Source organism: Mollisia scopiformis (genome assembly GCF_001500285.1).
Source record: "Mollisia scopiformis unplaced genomic scaffold LY89scaffold_20, whole genome shotgun sequence".
Classification (NCBI taxonomy): Eukaryota; Fungi; Ascomycota; class Leotiomycetes; order Helotiales; family Mollisiaceae; genus Mollisia; species Mollisia scopiformis.
The window spans coordinates 996,919-1,012,684 of record NW_017263600.1 but is presented as its reverse complement, the minus strand read 5'-3'; the positions used below and the strand labels follow the sequence as shown (position 1 = coordinate 1,012,684).

The window sequence follows — 15,766 nt, the reverse complement described above, 5'->3', positions numbered from 1 at the left end:
CACGGAATCAAAGTTATTCCATTCCGACAGTCCGCCCACCAAAAATCCACGATCTTCAGCCTCATCTCGATAAGACTCAACCCCTCTCTGAATTCGACTTGCGACAAACAACATCGTCGCCATGTTGAAAGGAAGAAGCAAAAGCTTTGCTCCTAAGAGCGTCCCCCGCGCGCCAAAGAGAAAGGCCCAAGATGACGCACAGGAACCTCCTGCGAAACGAGTATCCATGACTCCAGACCGACCTTCCGAATCAACGCCTGAAGTACAACAAGTTGACAATCCACTTCCTACTCCCAGTAGTAGTGCAGCAGTTGTGCAAGAGACATCATCGGGGGTGAGTGCTGCCATCACGAACACACCAGCAAGAGAGCCGTCGCCTGCGAATCATACCCCAGATTCACAACGAGCTGCACAGCATATACCAGCAATCGAGACTGTCGCCAGCAACAATGCGCCAGCGATAGAATCTTCTTCTATAAACAATGCTCCACCGGTATCTCGCAGTGTCGTTTCGGCAGAAAGCACGAACGAGGAAGCATCCCAAGCTTCGAGGGTCGTAGCGCAATCGCAGGCTCCAGAAGGACCAATCCTAGCATCTATCGAGACCAATAACAGACCACAATCGCGATCTCCTTCACCAGCTCACAATGCATCTCATGATGGCGGAAACTATCGATATCCTTCTCCGGAGAACATCGCTCGTATTGTCGAGTCAGAACCGTCAGGAACTCCAGCGAATATGGGTCCACCTGGGGGTCAATTGGGTGCTGCGGGAGATGTTGCTGCCATCGTCAGGACTGGAGAAATAGTGCAAATGGCCGTGTTGAATCCTGATGGTACAACGGGCGGCATTGTCGAAGAACCTGCGTCAGGTACAGAGAAAGGGAAGAAGAAGCGAAAGGTTGTGAGGCGCAGAAAGGTTCAGACGGCAGAAGATGATGGCGACGACAACAGAGCTACGATTGACATGGGATTGTCAAAGGCAAAGCGACAGACAGGCAAGCGATCAAAGAGGAAGGACGCGGACAAGAAAAAGCAAAGAGAAGAGACGCCCTCAGACGCCGAAGACGAGAAAATCGATCCAACCACGTTGAGGATGACAGACCTGTGCAAAGATCTACGCATTGGCAAAAAATTCAGCCTGCATGATGTGATCAAGCAGCGAGTCATCAAGAAGAAGCTGGAAGTCCAGAGGAATCGCTTACGAGAGAATCATCCTGAGCTGGTTACTATTTTAGATGCTGAGGATGAGGACGATGAGGCTAGACTGGTAGCGGCCAGACAGGTAGCAGCAGCAGGTCCTTCCGGAACTAATGCGGAGTCGAACTCAGAGGACGCAGCCCAGACTCCAGCACAGGAAGCAACTACCGAACCTGAAGGAACAAGTTCCCTTCAGTATAGGCTTGTTGATGGAAACATCGTTGTCGATGAACAATCACTCGTGGTCAACCGTCAACGAGAAGCTCAGGCGGCACATGCTGAAATGGAGGAAGTTGAAGAAAATGACTTTACTAGAGTCATCACTTCTGCCACTTTTATGAAGCGCGAGAAGTCCAACGCCTGGGATGCCTTGGCCACCGATCAATTCTACAAAGCCCTCAGCCAGTATGGAACCGACTTCGAAACCATCGCCAAGCTGTTCCCTCACCGAAATAGACGCCAGATCAAGCTGAAGTTCAATAACGAGGAGAGAAAGAACCCGGCGAAAATCACCAGGTACTTAACTCAGCCGAAGAAAGCCATGGATAAAGAACAATTCGAGAGGCTGTCTGGTATTAAGCTAGAGACTGTGGAAGAAATCAAGAAGGAGCAGGATCGCTTAGACGCTGAACATGAAGCCAGTCTAGCTAAGGTACTTGAGGACCTTGCAGCAACTGATAGAGCGAAGAAGGCAGAAATTGCGAAGACAAGCGAGAAGAGAGAGGCTGCTAGACGAGCACTGAATAGCGTTGGAGACGATAGTGAGGAGGACGAAGCACCAGGTAGAGCAGGAGAAAGTAGTAAAGAGAACGCGGCTCCCGTTGTGGCTGCATCTACGACAGCAAAGGGCAAGAAAAAAGCTGCACCAAAGAAGCCAAGACGAAACAAGCATTCAAACGAAGCTGGTGGGGAGGAGGTTGTCGTTCTAGGTACAATTGAGTAGGGTATTGGCGTTTGGCTTGCAGTCACTTTCGCCTGATCCAGTCTCCATTTACAGGAACAACATGAGTTCTCATTACAAAGCGCCTCACAGCATCCAGCAGAAAGGAGTAGATCGCAGATGTGCCGTTTGGTGCGAGAACATGTCAGAATAGATGCCAGCAGTTACAGAAACCTGCTCCACGGCTTAGAGCTGCTTGATACCCAATAAAGAAGAAATCTCTGATTTTCATTCATGCCATCAATGCGTGTAATAATTCCCATCTACCCATGTACCCTTCTACCATCTCTATTCCTTCTTAGTATAACTGTCAAATAACGGTCCCACAACCTTAGCACTCTTCTTCAAATATCTCTTCTGCCCTCCCTCATAATCCACAAACGTAACCCCAAACCTCGTCTCATACCCCTCGGCCCACTCAAAATTATCCATCAAACTCCACGCCATGTAAGCCCTAACATTGACCCCATCCTCACCCACAGCCTTCGCCAACGCCCCAACATACCCCCTATAATACTCCGCCCGAAACTCATCGTCGACAATCTGCTCCAGCGGTAAATCATTCTCGCCCTTAAGTGAGGTCCCATTTTCCGTAACGTAGATTTTCGGCTGGTTGTACCGCTTACTGATCCAATTCAACAGATTCCTAAAACCCTGCGGATTCGGCCGTAACCAGAACGATTGCGTCTCCGGCCCAATGCATTCGCCAGCCTTATTCTCAAACAGCGTCTCGAGGTTCCCGAGGAAGTCGTCGGCGGGCGGAGTGCCCGTTTTGTGCTTGATGTAGTTCGCGGTGTAGGTATTCATGCCGTAGAAATCGTTGGAGCCTTGTACTAGGGCGATTTCCTCGGGAGTCCAGCTGGGCAGGCGGGAGCCGAGTTGGGCGGTCATGGAGGCGGGGTACCGGCCGTGGTAGATGGGGTCGGCGAACCAGGCGATGCTGAATTCGAGTTTGCGTTCTGCGGCTTCGACGTCGAGGGGGTCTTCTGTGTCCCAAGGGTAGACGGCGTCACCTGTACTTCTCAGTCAAATATCCACGTTCTCAAGAGAGCGGTGACTTACCATTCAGAGTGATACCAATCTCACCACCATTTTTGGGCTTGAACTCCTCTCTATAGATCTTGACCGCAGTCCCATGAGCAAGCAAAAAATTGTGTCCCACAATCCAGCACTCCTTCGAACTATCCCCAACAGGACTCTTCTTCCTATCAATCGTATGCCCTGGAGCAAACAACCCAGTATTATACCCCAGAATACTGCTACACCACGGCTCATTAAACGTAATCCAATGCTTAACCTTCGGCAACGCCTCAAACATCACCTTGGCATAATTCGCAAAATCCTTCACAAACTCCTCCTTATTCAATAAGCCCCCATACCTCTCATCCAACTCCTGCGGCAAATCCCAATGGAAAAGCGTCACCATAGGCACAATCCCCTCTTTCAGCAAATCATCCACAAACGTCTTGTAGAAAGCGATTCCGGCAGGGTTAACAGGATCATCTCGCCCGCCTAGAGGAATGATGCGCGACCACGCAATGGAGAAGCGGTACGCTTTCGCGCCGGTCTCTTTGAGGAGCGCGATGTCTTCCCCGGTGCGGTGGTAGGAGTCGCAGGCTACCGCGCCGGATGAGCCGTCTGCGATTTTGCCTGGGATGGCGCAGAATTTGTCCCAGATTGAGGGGCCGCGGCCGTCTGCTTCGGGGGCGCCTTCGATTTGGTAACTTTGGAGAGGTTTGGTTAGTTCTTGTTTGGAGAGGGAGGGGGTGGAGCTTACGCTGCGGTTGCGAAGCCCCAGAGGAAGTCTTTGGGGAGTACTTTTGTCGTCATGGTGGAGTTGTTTTTTGCCTTCTCAATTCCGGGTAAATAGCAATGGAGCTTGGCAAATTAATTGAGAGAAGTAAGAGAAGAAGAGAGGAGCAGGAAGAAGAGGAGGAGAAAGGAAGAGGAAGTAGAAATATAAAAAGGAAGAAGAGAAGTGGGAGAGCTAGACAATAAGTATGCCGTTGTTATCTGGAGATGAGTGGGATGGTCCCCTACCTCCTCTGTCTGAAGCACATCGGGACCGGATTGCGTATGTATGGCAATGTATAAGAAACCCAGTCGGTTTCGGACCGTGTGACCGGGGGCACCTATCGTATCCTCATTGAGGAATTGTTGGTGATGTTCCGAGAAAACCAATGCCCCGCTATAGAACTGCGGTCAGATGGCGGGGTCGTCAGTGGGTGAACTGCGGTGAAATCTGGGTGTGGATTGAGTGAGGCGGAAGCCAGGGCCGTTTTTGCCGCCGGGAGAAGGATGCCCAGTGGAGCGTTCTTTGGGACTGTGGCTTCTCACGTGAATCGGCGTCAAGTCGTGTGTGTACTTTGTCTCACTATTTCGGGGTCCTCGTTGTGGTGAGGATGGAAAGAAATGAATGCTCTTGATATCCGTATTGTACATTGAGTCGCTTATTACCACCCAAAGTCTGGTGTAGAGAAACTCCTTGTCCATGCATCTGCTCCTCCCAATTTTCCCATTTTCTTTTTTTCCATCAGCCAATTCGACCCTATTGCTACAAAAGTCAATGCAGCTAGTGAGAAGTGTTGCCATGCAGAAAGACCGAAGACACGCCTAAGCCTAGGTCAGATCTTCATCATTAATAGCCATATCTGCATAGGCCGTGGCCATGGTATCATGCCCATCCAGCTCCCGACATCCATATAAACCCTCTGCATCCCTCAGTGAGCCTCTTCCATGTGAGAATCCGGCTCAGCAACCTCGCCGAATTTCCTCTTGCTGGGTGTTGCCAAATCTTCATCGCCCTCAGTCCATTCAACAATCTCCCACTCGACCTTGAATCTGCCATTGTCGCTGTGTCTACTACCCCAACTCTTCTTCATGTTCCCCAACCTACTGCCCTGAACCATAGTCTCGAACCATGGCAGACCTTCAATGTCGTTTCCAGCATATGGGACCACATTCTCAATCTTCTCCTTATCGTTCTCCGCATCATCCAAAGCTTCCTTAGGCAACAATCCCAAGTCCTCAAGATCCCGCAGATCAGAACCAGCCAGAGAGCCCAAGGTCAGGGAAATGTACTCCGCTTCACTAGCTGGCGATTCGGACCAGTAACTCAGCGGCGTACCGCAGAAACCGCAGAAGTGGCGCTTGCAATGTTCCTCGTGGGGAGAAGTATATGTGCGGCGGATCGCAGATGGTATCTCGTCTTCCATGAAGGCGTACGTTGTCGAGTGGTACCAAGAGAGGGGCACCCGGAGCCATGCTGAGAGGGGTGTTGCTTGCGAACGGCCTATTGCTGCAGAATTAGTGTCTGAGAATGCGGAGACGAGACAGAAGGAGCTTACGGTGACTGCGAGTGTTGTCGAAGAAGACTTGTGGTACTTCTGCTGTGCCTTGTGGGATGCGGATAATGTATCGATTTCGACCGCAGGAGCAGCCACCTTGGAGGGGGCGTTGGCTCTCCATGATGGTAACGACTGTGTTCGCAGGAGAGTTTCGGATCGGAGGGAGAGGTAGCTTTTAGATTTTATAGATTTTCTAGAAGAATGGAAGAAGTTTCTAGATAAAGTGGGATGGAATGCAAGGAGATATACCTTGACGTAGTGGTGGGTTGGTTCTTCGGGAGATAAATTTGGTTGGCCGCGTCCGTGAGGATGATCAGCCGTTGTCCGCCTCGCTTCAGGTGGCCTGATTGACTTTGAAACTCCAGAATGTCCGTTTTGGATTCAACAACTTTTCTTTCTTAAAAGTTTGGAAGCTCAAATTGTCTCTTGAATGGATTGTTCACCAGAACGATTTGGAATTGCTTTTAATTGCCTTCCGTCGATTTCTTCCCAATGGCGGGGTGGAAATCATACATCAGCCATTGTATCACATATCATATTTCTTTTCTTACCGGAGTTGGCTCCGGCCGCATCTACTTGATTCTCCATTGACTTCTTTGTTTTCCTTGCGCACTGGGATTACATCCTCTTGTTCTGCTAGCATCTTTAGTTCCACTACCCTGCTATGATTTTTTAAGGAAGGAAGGAGAAGTCGACAGAAGTGGGAATGCAAGAACATTTTGCAAAGCAAGTAAGTCTTCACTGCAAGCTTTGATGTTAGTGGCTAGACGTCTCTACATCTCCGCCAACTGCATCACATCACTATTACACTCCCATTCAAAGACCATTGAAGTGATTTGCAGTACTTGCGTCAAGTTCCTGGCAAGCTAGAAAATAGCAAGAGCTGGGTTCTAATGTCATACATATAGCGACGTTTTAGTGTCAACTTCCGTCTTCAACTACCAACCACCTATAAATCCTTCCTCAACCTGCCCTACAGCCTCCCATACACCTGTTTCATCAAATACTTCCCCAACCTGTTCTTCAGTTTCCTCGTATAAGACTTCCACATATGGACGGTATGGATCCTGTATATCGTCGAAATCTTGCGAGGCAGCCACCGAAGCATAAGTTTTTCGCGCCAATTTCTTTCGTCTCTTTTTCTCGACTGGCTTCTTGCCATCGGCAGGGTCGTGGTAAGTAACACTCCATACTGTTTGGGCATATCTGCCTAACTCGAACCATCCCTCCTTCATTATATCGGGATATCTGACGCTCATGTAACTGAAACCTGTAGGGCTCGCCTTGTCGTGCATGTAAGACCAATGGAATGTAGTTGAAGATCCAAGTGCTTGCATCTGGAGGCTGTTGAAGATGTCGACTTTGAGTTCGCCAAGCTCGTTGATACGCATGATCTCTTCCAACAACCTTTCGAGGCGATCGTAGAAGAAATCGAATTTCTCACGAAGATTGCTATCACCGTCTGGATCATGCCCATCCTCTGATCCAATGACGAGGAGCATAGTTTCCATCAGCAAGTTTGCTCGGTAATAGTGGGTGAAGGTGCATGCAGTTGGTTGACTACAGTTCAGCCAGCTCCAGTACTTGAGTACCTGGTTGTATTTCTTCATAGCTTCATCATAGCCATCAAGTTTCGACCTATAGACATTCTTCAGCGTCGTACCATATTGTTTCTCAGTCCAACGACCTAAATCGAATACAGCCTTATCGGCAGGTCCATTCTGGCCATGAGCAGCTTGGTTGCCCTCATCTACGGCCAGCTGGTCGTCTTCGTCTCTACGTCCAGTTCTGGCCTCTTGGACCCGGTACCTGTTCCGAATCTTGACACCGACTTCAACCAATGGTGCTTTGACATCCTGGTCTTTCTCCAAGTCACTGACCTGCTTGTACAGTCTGGCCGTCTCCTCTTCATATAAGCTGATGACTTCGTGATAATAGCTGGGCTCCTTCTCCTGCTCTTCTTTGTACTGGGGTATCAGAGCTAAGAAATTTTCTTGTAGAATCGTCATCTCCAAACTCAGACGTTCGCATACCTTCTTAAGAAGGTCTCCCCTCTCTCCATTCTCAGCCTCGGTCTTGCATAATGTCTTCTTCAAGTATTTGCATAACTTGTCCAACAGATCTCTTTCCTTGCGCAGCTTCTCGGTCTCCTCACTCAACGTCTTGTTGGTGACTTGCATGGCGGCAAGATTCTTCTTCAGACTCTTGTTCTCAACGGTCAGCTTCTCTCTTTCCTGTCGAAGCTTCGTCGGCTCATCAATCTTCTTTTGGTATTCCACCTTCTCCTTCTCGAATGTGGTCTTCAACTCCTCAATCTCTTTTTGGTGCCCCGCCTTCACCTTCTGGACATGCTCCTTGTGATTATCCTTCGCCTTGGTCAACTCCGCGTCGTGGTAACCTTGCGTCGCGCGAATCTCCACTGCTTCTTTGATGGCTTCGTCCCTCTCCTTGGCTGCGTTGATGAGCGCAACTTCCAAGTCTTTGACCTTCTTCCTGAGGTAATTGTCCGTGTCATCAGATATGATTGTGGCGCGAGTCAAGGTTTGAATTGCTTGCTCGATCAGCTTCGACGCATTCTCGGAACCGCTTGGTGTGGATGTTGAAGTAGTGTCTGCATTCTGTTGAGCAACGGCTTGACTGTCTTGGACACCATTCATGAGCTGCGGAGTGGCTGAGGGAGGATTCTGTGGAGGCTTTTTTCTTGCGTGCTTCGCGTTTCCCTCCTTGTCGTTTGCCATCCTGATGTATTGGAAAGGTGGTTCACTCGGCGGTGCAGACGGGTCGCTGGTTGTTCTTGATTGAAGAAGCGTTGAACGCGAAGGTGATTCGAGGATGAAGTTTTTCGGATCGAGAAAAGGAATCTGTAGCGGGACATCGGCACATACACTCAACTTCATTCTCGTGAAGTAGGCTAACGGAAATGGAAGTTCTGCAGAATGCCGGTCCTGGCTTCGATGTCGCTTGCCGTTTTGGACATTTTCCCCTTTTGGACTGGAAAAGCTTCAGCATCTTGCACTCCACTCAGATGAGTGAGTCACCAGTGAAATTCAGGCGCAGTCCAAGCAGCTATGGTGAACTGTACCTTCCTTTCCAAACTCCATCACAAAGGTGGATGCATGTTCAGCTGCTGAGATGTATCTTAGAGAAGGCTGCTCTTCGAAGCATTAGAATGATGGAGGAGGAGATGAAGGAGAATGAGGTATCATACGTGGATATAGGTCGTGCTTGGGAGACGACACCTCCTCTGAGTCTACCCTGACAAACAGTGAAGGCTTTGCGTCGTGCCCGGCCTCAAGTCCATTCCTTTTCAGAGGACGAACGAAGCTTGGACAGACGTTGAGGGGGATGGGTTGAGGAGGAAGGGTTCAGGTGAGAAGGTTGAGGAGCGGAAGGGACGAGAGGCGGTGTTGATATACTTACACCTCAGAGTTCCTTCCATTTTTAAGTGTGAGCCGTATAGCTAGGAGTGAAAGAAGTTAGCAACTCAAGAATTTAGTGAAGCACAACTGAATGAATATGAAGAAACTCTAGTCTCAGAACTCTGAGGAAACTCCGGGACAGTAATTTAATAACACACCCATACATACTAATCTGTGATTACAGTAAGTCCAAGGTGCTTTGGAAATAGATGGGGATTTTACATCAAGCAGCTTGCCAAGACAGTCTACCTCAAGAGCTCGGACATTTTCCAGTTCAATTATACAATTTTACGGGTCCATTTGTACCTGAATAGAATATGTCATGGCTCCTAGGCATGAGCACCATTTAGTCATCATCCACAATCCCCGCTAGGTTTTGCACTCCTCCTTCTTAGCCTCGCCTGTATTTTACCGAACTCTGCTCCCCTCCCTCGACTTTCATGTTCGATGTATAAACAATAGCTCCAGATCTACCTCACCCATCCGCAACTATGTACTTGAGTGACAAGCGGAAGACCAAGGAATCGAAGGTATAGTTTATGTTTCAGAGTTCTTCCTGCATCTGTGAGGTGTTAGTTCTTCTTGAAGCTCCAGTTGTGACAGAGGGTCGATGATTCACCAGCAACGAAGTCAGCACCTGCTACTGCTGGCGGCTCAGTCTAGCAGAATGTTGTCAAGCAGGCTAAACTTGCACAAAAACCGCATCGAACTCAGTGTTGCAGCTATCATGAAAAGAGGACTTCGTCGCATGAAAAGGATTTCGTTGATCTCAATAGCTTACTCAAACAAGAAGGATATTTCTAGTGATCATGAGCTAGACAAGGAGTAGACAAGAAAGCAACATAACGTTGCCTCACTTGTCGGACACTGCCGTTACGCTTTGTCTCACCTTCTGCCAACAAAGCGCTGTCTTCCCCTCATATCACCTATGCGCAATTCTCAAGACAGAAAACCACCAATGTTTGGTACTCGAATACAGACCGTGGGTCTTAAGGCAAGTAAACAAGCTTGACTGAAGGAGAAGAAAGTAGAAGTGGAGCTGCACCGGAACAGCTACCAGATAGGCACTTCGGGGTGTAGGGCAACGATGATAGCGGTGTACTTTGCATGACTTTATTTGATTGAGCTTTTGAGAATGTCAGACACTTGAGCAGCATGGAGGTCAGAGGTCGGAGTAAAGAATTCCAAATAAGCAAGTAAGGGTGCAATCTAGAGAGAAACGTCGCACTGTGACCAAGCTAAAGCATGTTTGCGCAGAAGCAGTCGTCCTTGTTAAATAGCGACAAGTTATTCTTCAACGACCCAAGTAAAACCGTTTAATCAGACTTGATTGTATGATAGAAAGAACAGTATAAAAGCACAATATAAGAGTTGATGTTGCGCTCCGCAACTTGCAGTGGGATTTATTCGCTTAGTCATCAGTACCTTTAGCATCTGAACCTCTCGAAGTGATGATATCACGACGGAAGACAATTGCAACGGCGCATCATACTTGAATCGCAGGCGCAATGGCGCGGCTACAACATTATCTCGTTCCTTGACCCCAATTTTCCTTCCTTTAGATTTACGAAACACTTCGATCGCCTATAAATTCAAGCACGATGGCGACAAGACTCTCGATTGCCGACGTGCTCCCTCTCCCCAATTCCTCTGTCAGTATTCCTCAATTAGGCTTTGGAGTCTACCAGTCGCCGAGCAAAGTATGCGTCAATTCATGCTTGACTGCTTTGAAGGCTGGATATAGGCACATCGATTCTGCACAGTTGGTTTTTTCGTCGAAGCTTGAACAAACATCTAACTTCCGCAGATACTATGCAAACGAGAAAGAAGTCGGGGAAGCAGTACGAAATTCCGGCCTCAAGCGATCGGAAGTGTTCCTTACGACCAAGATCCTCGTCCCAGGCGGCAGCGTCGAAAATTCGTACAAGCAATGCCTGGATAGCATACACAAGATTGGTGGCGAGGATGGTTACGTTGATCTCTTCTTGATACACTCTTCGAAAAGTGGTTCGAAATCCAGGAAGGAGATGTGGCAGGCACTGGAAAGACTTCTGGAAGAGGGGAAAGTGAAGAGCATTGGGGTCAGCAATTGGGGGATTGGGCACATTGAAGAGTTGAAAGACTTCGCAAAGGTCTACCCTCCACATGTCAACCAGATTGAAGTACGTTTGGATCAACCCAGAGCTATGATTTGAGACTGACGATGTTGTGTGAAGCTTCATCCCTTCCACCAGCAACGCGAAGTTGTCGCTTTCTGCCACAAGAACCATATTATCGTCGAAGCATATTGTCCTCTCGTTCGAAATCAAAAGGCCAACGACCTAATGTTGAACGAGATTGCAAAGGCACATAACAAGAGTGTTAACCATGTTCTGATACGCTATTGCTTGCAAAAGAAATGGGTCCCACTACCAAAGAGCGATACACCCTCTCGAATTATAGAGAACGCGAAGGTGTACGACTTTGAGTTGTTAAAAGATGAGATGGCTAAGCTCGATGCTTTGGATCAAGGAGCCGAGGGGGCTATCGTGGAATCTGTTGTCAACACCTTGTAGGATGACCTCGATGACAAGGCAGCACTAAACAAAAAAGCCTGCTCGTGAGCGAGCTTTTCGATCCTCAAAGCTAGTTAAGCTACGAAGACACCTTCAACTCGAGGGACTTGCTCGTTATCAATCCACCAAGGTCATATGTACTATAAATGTTCTTGATGCTATATTTACATTTCACTTTGTAAACATTCCTTCACCGCAGCAGAACTGCTTTACACAGTTCGCTTCACTCCTATGTTGAATTGGCTCCCCAGTGGCACACACTTATATCTCCGTGATGCTTGTCCTAACATCTAATTGTCCTTCGAATTCTGGAACATCAACAGCACCACACAAATAAGCCCGGAGCCTTGCCTGGTGGAGTCACCAGCACAAGCAAGTCGATCCGACAGCTGGGTTTCAAAGATGGAAATTGACAAGCGTAATGCCAATATCAGTCTTGCAATTGCCTAACGCGGTCGTTGCCGCAGTATGCAGCACAAGAGCTTTGGCAAGCCGAGCATCAGTGGTTGTTACCTGAAATCTGCGACCACGAACTATATCGACCGCTCTCGTAGGAGAGATATTGGCAGTCTTTGGCGATTTGGCGTTGGTAGGGTCAGGGAAGTTGACTCTATCAAGTAGAGAATTAGTCGACCTCCGAGAAGGACATCATAATTCCCTAGCGGACTAGGAATGCAGATGTTGAGACAGCAAAGTTTGAAGAAGGCAAGAATGGCTCCGGGCTCATTAGGAAAGTGTAACGGAGGCGTTCAGGTGAAGTCGTTCATTGACCCCGAAGGAGGCCGAGCTTGTACAGCACCAGCAGTGCTCCACATAAAATGCCGGAGCTCCAAGAATGTTGGTCACGTACGCTCAAATCATTCGACATTTGCCCAAGATCATGGACCCCATAAGAGAGTTGCATGTCTTAATATCTGACAGGTAATTTTAGTTCGGCTTTTGGTTTTTTGCATGGTGGAAAGTCGATACTGAGTCCAGCATTTGACTTCGAATTCTCCGCTTCAGTCCAGTTAGAAGGCACATTGTCTGATATTCAACATTTCTGCATTCATTTTTTTTGTTGAGACATTAGGAGACTAGAGAAGCTGGATATCTATCAGATACATAACTCTCAAGATGTGCTCGTCTCCAGCTCAGATGTCACCCCACCTTGAGCACCATTTCGAAGTATGTTAGCGAGGAGATAGGGGTTTAAGCGAGGCATTTAGTGCAATGACTCCATTGACATGGACAACCACCCCTGATTGCGGATTCTATGAGGACAGCTGTATGGGTTCTTGATATTTCCAATGTCGAAAGTTGGACAGCGGCGATTCTCAATATCCGAGAAGATGGTTGTGGGGCTTTCACAGGTTAGAGCTGCAACCACTGCATCCACAGTCAACGCACATGTGTATATTTATATCACTATTCCCAATAAATCCAGCTGTGCAGAGATATCTATTGTGCCAGCTCGGAAACCAAAGTCTCATGCACAGGAGAAGCGTGTGGGAGAAAAATGATGTCAAAGAGCGAGTGCCATTTAGGCAAGGCAAACTTTTGTTAGCGGGGAAGGGTGTCGCGCCTTTTCACCTGAAACGAAATGCACACGCTTTCATCCATCGCCATATACCAGGTCGTGATGGCATAATTATTAAACAGGTGTGCGGGCAAGAATCCGCTTTACGTTTTGTTCTGCCCTGTGATCCAGATCCCCGTAACTTGTCGATCCCAGGCCTGGTCAAGCCTCAGACGCCAAATAATAAGGCAAACAGTTTGATCTCTACTATGAGTGGGACACCGGTATTGGTGCGCATAGTCTCTTCTCATAATCAAATGATTAAGTCAGGGATTCGATTGCCGGGAAAGGCAAAAGGGCTTGGCAAATTTGGATAAAAGACCCTCTTCGGCTTTTAGAGCTAGTGTTAATTTATCCTAACGAGCCCACCGTGGTAGGTCTGTGCGCTTCAGGGCAAATTTCTAGCATTTTCAGGCTTCTCGAATTCGCTTATAGGCTTTGAAAACTTAAAGTCTCTCGAAACAGTCGCAAATTGCAGATTAGTAGATATTAGTAAACAATTCATATTCATAGCCAAAGAATAAAAATAATCAATTAAACTTTCTGTTAAATAATAAATACGATCGCAAAGAATTCATTTTTTGATTTGGGTGTAAAATGCCCCTAAGCGCACAAACCTACGACGCTGGGCTCGTAAGCACTGATTGTGGGGTGCATGTCTCCTGGAATCTTCTTATATTAAAAACTCTTCAACGGTTTGCTCCTTTAATATATAACGAGGATAACTCCCTCGATTGCATCATCTTCGAGTGATAACCCCACGTGATGCTATTGAGCGTGGAAACCGAAGCGAACTTGTTCATGGGACAATTAAATTCTACTACTTAGTGAGAGGAAAATAATCAGAACAAAAAGTGCCGTGTTCAAAACAGTAATATCATGCCATAGTAGTTAATGGGAATAGAGCTTCGTCTGAAGCATGACAAGGAGTACAAAAAGAAGGAGATTTACCCTGCAAAAGTTTCAGTCTTGAAGGATACTTATGAAATTGAAGAATATTTACAAGCACATCAACAAAAGTATTGACAAGAAAGACAGTGTGGTCGAGAAGAAGTTCGACCACTCCTGTACAAAACATTCCATCCACACTTCTCCTGACGCTTACGCCAACATCGAAGATATAAATCTTCGCGATATCAAGCTCCATCCTCCTCTCTAGGACTTGGTGACTGTTTGACTCACGCTGCCAGCCCCACCCCAGCTCTCGACAGAGATGGTTTGGTAGTTCAGTGAACCCAGCTTCATTCCGTACTTGGCCCATTCATCGAAATGATTCTGCAGCGTCACTGTCCCGTTGCTACGTCCATCGGATCGAATAGACAAGTATTGGTTGAAGGTACTAGTGCCTTGAATGGAAGGCTGGTTGACTTGCTGATGTTCCCAGACTGTGTAGGTTCCGTTGTCGCTGGTGAAGGTGCCTTTGATAGTGCCTTGCTGAGGAGGGTTTTTAGAATCCTCGATAATGTAGTACTCAACTAGAGGGCTGGTGGACCATCCGTAGACAGAGAGGAGGCCTACACCGCTGGTGAAAGAGGCGCTTCCACTGAAGTGGATAGGACTGAGATAGAGGTCAGTTAGGAAACGAAGACAAGCAGGTTATACGCACGTATTGTCTCCGGTTTTCCATCCACGGCCAACAACGAAATCTGACTGCGTGTTGAATTTGACGGAAAAGGAATTGCCATTGGGAGAGAACTGGACGTTTGCGCCACTCGCTATGTAGTTCTGAGAGTAATTTGGATCCGTGCGTTTGACGACACTGTGAGCACCCAACTCAAAGTCTGGCTCAATGACGTTGTAGTCCGAGTTTCGCTCTAAGATGTCAACACCGTCTCTCTTGATTTCGACAGGAGAGGCCAGTGATCCAGCCACAGTCAAGGAAAGTAAGAGAAGCTTTGAAAAAATAGCCATGATTTCGGTGTTGTGAAGTAAAATTTCGGGAAGCGAAGGAGTACAGAGAGATATTGACACTTGGCAGGACGACTTTACACGCCTATATATGCTCACGAAACATCCTTGGAATATATCCTGGGAAGCAGGCGAGTGATATTCACGTGAGCTTTGAACCAGCGTTTCAAGGCCTCGGCAGGAGGTGCCTCTACCACCGGCTATTTGGCCGGATGTTTAATTGCACGATTATCCAAGAAGGATAAAATCACGTTCTCCACACCATAAAATATCTCGGAAGTTTTCTTTGTCCTGCATAATAGCTCTGAGAATCCACTTCGTTGGTCTAAATCTGAAAATGTAACAGACGTACGCCGTTCCAACTAGAAGGGATGAGCTTAACATAAATATGCTGATCTGGCGTCTGCACATTCGAGTGAACTATCATGTATACACTTTGGAGCGAGTAATAGTGGCAGGGAATATATTCGGAACTTGACAAATGTTGGTTGGTTACGTTGGTACAATGGAAAAAGACTGGGACTTTTCAAGAGATCCACGCCGAGTAAGCCGGGACGCGGTCGTCAGGCTAAGCACCTCAGATTGAGGAGGAAACTTGACAATTAAAATGCATGAAGAGGTGTGACAGCGGAAGGGTGAAAGCACACGGATTGGCAGCTGACAGCTAGTTGGCTAATACAGCAGCGATCGGTCTCCTGACTCTCCTGAAAATTGAGGTGGAGAAGACTGTCACATGAGCTATTTCAGCCTACTCGGAGGAGGCAATCAAGAACAGCAAAAAGAGAATGGAAAATCAAACCCAGAAAGCTCCTGCAAACGTCATGTGCCGAGGCCCTAGG

General features: G+C 47.7%; 7 protein-coding genes across 7 annotated transcripts; 3 read left to right on the top strand and 4 right to left on the bottom strand.

The window, feature by feature from the left end:
• The first annotated feature begins 2 nt into the window (after window positions 1–2).
• LY89DRAFT_623168 (uncharacterized protein) lies at window positions 3–2,352 on the top strand. The gene has a single exon (XM_018211005.1). The coding sequence runs from the start codon at window positions 122–124 to the stop codon at window positions 2,141–2,143; it is 2,022 nt and encodes a 673-aa protein (XP_018067403.1). The 5' UTR covers window positions 3–121; the 3' UTR covers window positions 2,144–2,352.
• LY89DRAFT_199713 (glycoside hydrolase) lies at window positions 2,286–4,415 on the bottom strand. The gene is made up of 3 exons (XM_018205778.1): window positions 3,918–4,415; window positions 3,203–3,864; window positions 2,286–3,153 (listed from the first exon to the last, which is right to left on the bottom strand). Exons 1-3 carry the CDS (start codon window positions 3,968–3,970, stop codon window positions 2,429–2,431), a joined length of 1,440 nt encoding a protein of 479 aa, XP_018067402.1. The 5' UTR covers window positions 3,971–4,415; the 3' UTR covers window positions 2,286–2,428.
• Window positions 4,416–5,821, bottom strand: LY89DRAFT_199712 (uncharacterized protein). Its single transcript, XM_018205777.1, has 2 exons — window positions 5,488–5,821; window positions 4,416–5,432 (listed from the first exon to the last, which is right to left on the bottom strand). The coding sequence occupies exons 1-2, from the start codon at window positions 5,606–5,608 to the stop codon at window positions 4,861–4,863; spliced, it is 693 nt and encodes a 230-aa protein (XP_018067401.1). The 5' UTR covers window positions 5,609–5,821; the 3' UTR covers window positions 4,416–4,860.
• A 307-nt stretch (window positions 5,822–6,128) lies between these two features.
• On the bottom strand, window positions 6,129–9,068 carry LY89DRAFT_721837 (uncharacterized protein; the record flags this gene model as incomplete). The annotated part of the gene is made up of 4 exons (XM_018218677.1): window positions 6,129–6,353; window positions 6,434–8,478; window positions 8,908–8,947; window positions 9,065–9,068. 4 exons carry the CDS (start codon window positions 9,066–9,068, stop codon window positions 6,304–6,306), a joined length of 2,139 nt encoding a protein of 712 aa, XP_018067400.1. The 3' UTR covers window positions 6,129–6,303.
• Window positions 9,069–10,372: 1,304 nt separating this feature from the next.
• LY89DRAFT_687926 (putative aldo-keto reductase) lies at window positions 10,373–11,657 on the top strand. Its single transcript, XM_018215609.1, has 3 exons — window positions 10,373–10,668; window positions 10,714–11,068; window positions 11,123–11,657. The coding sequence occupies exons 1-3, from the start codon at window positions 10,508–10,510 to the stop codon at window positions 11,459–11,461; spliced, it is 855 nt and encodes a 284-aa protein (XP_018067399.1). The 5' UTR covers window positions 10,373–10,507; the 3' UTR covers window positions 11,462–11,657.
• A 920-nt stretch (window positions 11,658–12,577) lies between these two features.
• Window positions 12,578–13,336, top strand: LY89DRAFT_673142 (uncharacterized protein; the record flags this gene model as incomplete). The annotated part of the gene is made up of 2 exons (XM_018213338.1): window positions 12,578–12,628; window positions 12,914–13,336. The coding sequence occupies 2 exons, from the start codon at window positions 12,578–12,580 to the stop codon at window positions 13,334–13,336; spliced, it is 474 nt and encodes a 157-aa protein (XP_018067398.1).
• A 777-nt stretch (window positions 13,337–14,113) lies between these two features.
• LY89DRAFT_756372 (endo beta-1,4-xylanase) lies at window positions 14,114–14,930 on the bottom strand (the record flags this gene model as incomplete). The annotated part of the gene is made up of 2 exons (XM_018221374.1): window positions 14,114–14,577; window positions 14,626–14,930. The coding sequence occupies 2 exons, from the start codon at window positions 14,928–14,930 to the stop codon at window positions 14,175–14,177; spliced, it is 708 nt and encodes a 235-aa protein (XP_018067397.1). The 3' UTR covers window positions 14,114–14,174.
• Window positions 14,931–15,766: the final 836 nt, after the last annotated feature.

Coding starts and splice junctions, on each gene's coding strand:
- LY89DRAFT_687926 (XM_018215609.1), top strand. CDS start 10,508: ATGGCGACAAGACTCTCGATTGCCGACGTGCTCCCTCTCCCCAATTCC. Junction 10,669..10,713: donor AGGCACATCGATTCTGCACA/GTTGGTTTTTTC, acceptor TAACTTCCGCAG/ATACTATGCAAACGAGAAAG. Junction 11,069..11,122: donor CACATGTCAACCAGATTGAA/GTACGTTTGGAT, acceptor TGTTGTGTGAAG/CTTCATCCCTTCCACCAGCA.
- LY89DRAFT_199713 (XM_018205778.1), bottom strand. CDS start 3,970: ATGACGACAAAAGTACTCCCCAAAGACTTCCTCTGGGGCTTCGCAACC. Junction 3,865..3,917: donor TGGGGCTTCGCAACCGCAGC/GTAAGCTCCACC, acceptor ACCTCTCCAAAG/TTACCAAATCGAAGGCGCCC. Junction 3,154..3,202: donor GATTGGTATCACTCTGAATG/GTAAGTCACCGC, acceptor TGAGAAGTACAG/GTGACGCCGTCTACCCTTGG.
- LY89DRAFT_623168 (XM_018211005.1), top strand. CDS start 122: ATGTTGAAAGGAAGAAGCAAAAGCTTTGCTCCTAAGAGCGTCCCCCGC.
- LY89DRAFT_199712 (XM_018205777.1), bottom strand. CDS start 5,608: ATGGAGAGCCAACGCCCCCTCCAAGGTGGCTGCTCCTGCGGTCGAAAT. Junction 5,433..5,487: donor CGACAACACTCGCAGTCACC/GTAAGCTCCTTC, acceptor CTGCAGCAATAG/GCCGTTCGCAAGCAACACCC.